Raw genomic sequence first — 6,000 nt, forward strand, 5'->3', positions numbered from 1 at the left:
GAAGGGACAAGTAATAACTTTAATAAATAATTTTCAGCTTCAACGTAACACAGAGTGGGATGTTCTTTAAATTGTGCAATGCTATTTAGCCTTCAGAAAACCTGCCAGTTTCCACAAGGAAAACACCAAGGGCCTTTAGAGACCAGCATATGAACAAATTAAAACACTACTCAAAGGAACAGTACAACTTTCAGAGTCCAGGTAGAGAAGGACCACTTATTATAGAAAACCACCAAAGCCCAGTGCTGGAAACTCTCAGTAGTCACAAATACGTCACCTCCCGCATCATGGTCAACAGGGAACTCCTGCCCATGGGGCAGGGAGGTGCTGCTGGAGAAGCAGGAGCAGGGCTCTGTGGAAGCTCAGTGCTGAGGAAAGGGCCATGCCCCTGGAGCCAGGCATCTATTTTGGAGCTCAGCCTGCAATATCCTGGGAGGTGGATTGGTTATTGATCCTTTATTCACCAATCCACGCCCAGATATGGCGAGGTTCAGTTGGCTTCTTTATGGAAACCCCTCACACCAAATTCTAATAAATACAATCCTTCTACTGGAATTAGCATAAGATGGATGTCGCATCCATGAGAAGGAGAGGGAAGAGCAGCTGCAATGCACACCACACTCCCCACTGGAAGGAGAAGAATGCCTGTGGCAATCTTCCATAACCTTATTGTCTTACTGATACAGCCTGTGCCAAATGGAAAAGATCAATTTGATCTTAACTGAATTTAGAGGTACGTGAATAAAGGGTTTCAGGATTTGCTACTGAGCTGTTAAGCCTTTGCAAGGGAAAAAAAAAGAAAAAGACAAACACAGAGGCATCACTGGAACAAGGGATACCATAGTTCAGTAAGCAAATAAGCTAACAGGGAAAATTGTAGATTGTACATCGAGCATCTGGGGTGTTTCTAAGACATCCTAATAAGATTATTTCTTCCCCCTTCATTCTTGAAATAACTGTTAGAATAATTTTGACACTCCAAACCCAATCCTCTGCTAAAGACATTCTCATCACTGCCACAAGGCCACCAAAAGAGCACCTACATGTACCTTGTGACTTCTGCTTTCAAAGCATTCACTGTTCAAGCATTACAGAGGACAGTAATTACAGGACAGTTTATTTGGTGGGTTACTAGATTTTTTCAGCCTACAGATTAGCTCTACAAGCATCATGGAAGTCTTCTCATGCTTAAAATAATTCCATGTCATTAAAAGGATGTTACAGTCTCACTTGATTTCCTACTTAAACCCATCCTCATCATCCTCAATGTTCCTGTTAAAGAAACAGCAAATAACTATGTAGCAACTGACAAGAGAAATCTGCATCCAAGACATGATTGTTGGTTTTTCCTTTGTTTGCTTGGATTTTGGGAATTTTTACACCAGCCCTAATCAAACTTCAAAACCAAAGATGCTATATCTCTCTGACTTGCCCCTGAACATTTGATAGCATATAGTGAGAATGCAAATAAAGATTTATTTTGCAACGTTGGAAGATGTATAAAATCTAAACTATATATGCACAGACATACATAAGATAGTTTTTTCCTACTGTGATTTAATCTTAAGTTGGCTTTTATTATATTCTGTTGATGGTAAATCACCAAGGCAAAAAGATTATGCGTCACATTTTAAAGCAAAATATGTTAGCAGGGAAAACCCTGCTAACATACCATAGAAAATTTATTTTCCCCATTAGAGGTCCTGTATCCTAAGACAGGAGTGCTGAATATACCACGAATAAAACTTCTGGAACAGTGTTCATTTCAGTGAGCAGGGTGGGGGGATATAAAAAAAAAAGTATACACAGTTCCCTTTCCCTCTGAGAGCCTGGCACGATGAGAGATTTGGGGTTTTATTATTCCCTATGCCCATCATAAGGTACCAGGGCAGAGATTCCTTTTCATCAAGTTTCAGCTCAAAGGAAGAATTTTGCTGAAAGAAACGCAAGAGATTAAGAGAAAATGCTAACTTTACTTTTTCAGTTTAATGCCAGGAATATCACTGTGAAATTTAGTCCAGATACAGAATAGTGTGTGGAAGCATGTGAAAAAAGTAATAGTTATCGTGAAAAGTTATTTGTAAAGAGAACAGTACTCAGCTTTGATAGAAAGCATTTCCTGGAACAGGTAGAGACCATGCTGAACTTCCTTGCACATCTATGCGACCCCTGCTGATCAATGTCAACACTTGATTAATATTTCACTGAAAAAGTGTGAGAAGATTCAAACTTTGTCTGTCTGGGTAGGTGTTGCTAAGCAACTTTGCTCCTTCTCTGGGAACTAGTCTTCACAGCAACCTTTCCTTCAAGACAAAGACCTGCATCCACTCGAAACACTTTGTCAGTGAAAAACCCAGCATGCCATATTCCACCCTCCCCTTTACATTTCCCTCCCCACCTCCCAGCTGAGAAGAAACCAACATGCCCGTGCCTGAAGCGCTGCCCTCCCCTTACCATAATCGCTGTCGTAGAAGACGATGAACTTCTGCCAGCGCAGCTCGGTGACCAGCTTGAGCATGACATCGTTGAGGCGCACGGGCGGGCGCGCGGCCAGCGTGTACTCCTCGTCCTCCAGGCTGGGGTTGAGCTGGCAGGCCGTGCGCGGGGAGCCGCCCGTGCTGCGCTGCACGAACAGGTGCGGGATGTGCATGGCGTCCGTCAGCGACTGCAGCGCGTTGGCCGACGCGCAGCCCGTCGACGTCACCAGCGCTAAGATCCCCAGGGTCATCAGGTCGCAGGCTGGAGAAGACAAGACGTAAAGCAGGGTTTGAACGAGCTCAGCAATTCCTTCGGCCAACCTCGATGCTAAGAAGGGAACGAGGAAGGTTTTGCCCACCATCAACACAGAGCTGAAATTATTTCTACCACGCTATCAGCTGAAGCCTTTCACAGTTAGGGCCTGTACCTTTAGAGTAGGAGATGGTATCTGCAATCTGTCCGGGTATGCCAAAGCTGAGGACAGGTAACGTAATTACTGTCAGTCCCTGAGACAGCAGCTGATGTGGATGGAGATTATGGCCCTTGCTTCAGGTCAGTCCTGGTGCATGCAGGATCTGAATTCCCATTTTTTAACTCATTTCACTGCTTTAACCCTTAATCCAGTGTTGGATACACTGGATGAAGATTTTGGACAAGAAAGAGCAATTTCCATTCGAAGGACTTGCCTCATACAGCAGAGCTTTGAGGGAATTTTTGAATTGGTAAAAAACATTCACTGTGTGTCTCAGAGCAGTGAAGAAAAAACAAAGGCATTCTTAAGGCCCAAGACAACCCATGAGTGACTAAACAATTATCATCAACACTGTAGCTGTCCTTAAAAAGGTCTGGAAAAACACATATCATTTAAAAACACAACATATACATTTGACCTCATCTGTTTTTGGGAATGAAGCATTATTCTCATGCTGAGTTTGAAACACAGACTGTGGAGAGGCCTGGGCAGCCTGCTCTGCCACTCAGGGCACCACACATGTCGTGTTCTTGCCAGACTTATCCAGATCAGGCAACCTGATATTCAGCTGCAGTTAGAATATATATCTAGCCAGGGCCCTCAGCAGCTATTCAGCCAATAGTGGTGAGAAGACTGTGTAAGAGTGTAAGGCAGCCAGGGATGCTGGTTTTTACTAACTCTAGTGAATAAATGGCAGCAAAGTTGGCCCTGGGAGCTGAGCACAGGAGACTCTCATAGGTTAGGCTAGCACTAGCCCTGAGAGTACCGCAGGAACTGCCTGCTCCACCTTTGAAGAGGGCTGAGGGCAAGCTCAGTGGTTCAACAGCTGTTTCAGACCCCAACAAGCACAAGCACAGCCTGCCCACAGGAAACCCTTGCTCTGCTCCCCCAGCACAGCAATGCCGGACAGGAGGGGACTGGAGACGCACCACAGCCCTGGGCAGTCTGTAGGAGCTCCTTAAGAGTGCATGAACAAAGAGCCTCTGGGGTGCAATTCACAGCCCCCTGGGACACCCAGAGAGCTGAGCAGGAAATTCAGCTTCCAGCTGGAGAAGGGAGGCTGCCCATGCTGGTGCTTGCCCCTGCAAAGAGACTGCACAGGCTGTGGGACTGCAGCCGCACTGCCACAGGTGACCGGCAGCCTCATCTCTGGTGGAAAGGCAGAAAAGAGAACACAATCTATTAAAAGCATTTATTTGTCCTACTTCAAACACTTAGTATATCTCCACTTTCAGGGGCCAGAAAGTCAAAGGAAGTAGGTTATGAATAATTACTAGTAATTAATAGTTAAGCATCAATTAATATTAATTACATCAAGTTTCCATAATTAAATACAAAACTGTTTCTCACACAACCAATGAACAACTCAACCAAAAATCTTCTTAGACCAGACAGAAAATAGATATATTTCACTTTGATATGGGATAGCAGAAAGAAAAGGTTTGATCTTCTCTGTGTACAGAATGTTCAACATGTATCCTGATGCAACGAAGATGAATAGCTTTTAAAATTTTTTCCTTGATGGTCTTTACAATAAACATCTATCAGCTGCATTATCTAAATTTACTCTGTGTTGATTATAGCTATATGAAATTGTTCTTTGTTTTTCCTGAGAGCTGACCTGATTTAACAGCAGGGAGGCATTATATTTGCCAAATGGGAGACCCAGGTTCGGGAACAGATTTGATTTCCCAGGCTTCTTGCCAGAGAAAACCGAACATGTCATACAGGTAATTTATTTAGTCACAGTAGGGGAGGCAACAGGGAAGTGAGAACAGAGGGAGAGAACAGCAGAGCTGAGCCATAAACCCCTGCAGAGATCACCAGCCAGCAAGCTTTGCTGTCACTAAGGGTGAGAGCAGCAAGCCACAAGGGGCTGTGGCAGGAACAATTTACTTGCAAACCAGACAGAAGGAGACAAAAAACAAAGCCCTTTCTGATGGGAGGCTGCATTGGAGAGTCACTTATTTGTAAAATTCAGAGCCGATCACCAGTTGTGTAACAAGAAAAACCTTCATTCAGTGGCTGACACTAACCAAAAGCTGCTGCTTATTACAGTAGAAAGACCAGAGAGGCAACAGATCACAGCAAATGGGCTCCCTTATCTCCCAGCCCACCAAACACAGCTGAAATATCTCAGCAAAGACCATTTCAGCTGAGGCATTTTCCCTGTGTTTTGTAGTTTGTGTTCATGGGTTAGATTGAAGAATTAGTCAATAAGCTTCCACATTCTGAAATTTTTGTCAATTGATTATGTTCTGCCTGAAAGCATATGCTGCTTAGTACATGTGTGCTCCTCTTGCTTTGAGATAGCAGGCAATAAAAACTGGAATAACTAAAGAAAAAAAAAGTTTCATGTTTTCTGAATTGCTTTCTTTAGTCAAATTACAGAATGTGAAACTGAACATGTCATTCCTAATAGAAGACTTTCATTATACAAAAATACAATGGATTTCAACAAGTTCAACCTTTCTACAACTATTGCACTGAATGGTGAGAATAAGCTTTAAGGACATAAAGAAGGAAAGTATTCCTTTTTACATGAGTAACACAAAGAGGAACAACAACATAACAGACTCCATTAAAAAACTCATTAGCTCTTAAGGCATCTCAAAATTCCTTAGCGAGGGGAACATTCAAAGATTACACAATCTTGGGAGAAAACTCTGGTGGACCACTTTTTTTTTTTTTTAGTACTTCCCCAACATTCCTACAATTTCTTGCACAGAAAAGTGATGCAATTTTCTGTTTAACTCCCCAATAGCTATGGATTTGCAGCAACAATCAAATATCCTTGACTCTGTGACTGAGTAAATGGCTAATTCTGTCTATCAGCTGCAGTTTCATAGGCATTCAAAAGAACCTGCAATTTTTGCATAAAAATTTCATAACCCTGATCTTGACATTCTTACGAGCTGAATACATTTTATTTGAAATGCTTTGGTCCATATCAAACTACCAAAATAAGGGAAAGGGGAATCAAAACACCTTGAGAACTTCAGTGATCTTCAACTACTAGAGTTATGGTAATATACATTTAATAGTCTTCT

General features: G+C 42.6%; 1 protein-coding gene across 1 annotated transcript in view; it reads right to left on the minus strand.

Moving 5' to 3' along the window:
* The window catches only part of GRID1 (glutamate ionotropic receptor delta type subunit 1), a 287,235-nt gene extending 284,500 nt beyond the window's left edge, over positions 1 to 2,735 (minus strand). Inside the window, exon 1 of the mRNA XM_059851173.1 lies at positions 2,455 to 2,735. Within this exon, the coding sequence (XP_059707156.1) occupies positions 2,455 to 2,728 (274 nt within the window). The 5' untranslated portion in view covers positions 2,729 to 2,735. The remainder of the gene's footprint in view (positions 1 to 2,454) is intronic.
* Positions 2,736 to 6,000: the final 3,265 nt, after the last annotated feature.

This window comes from Haemorhous mexicanus, chromosome 7 (genome assembly GCF_027477595.1).
Source record: "Haemorhous mexicanus isolate bHaeMex1 chromosome 7, bHaeMex1.pri, whole genome shotgun sequence".
Classification (NCBI taxonomy): domain Eukaryota; kingdom Metazoa; phylum Chordata; class Aves; order Passeriformes; family Fringillidae; genus Haemorhous; species Haemorhous mexicanus.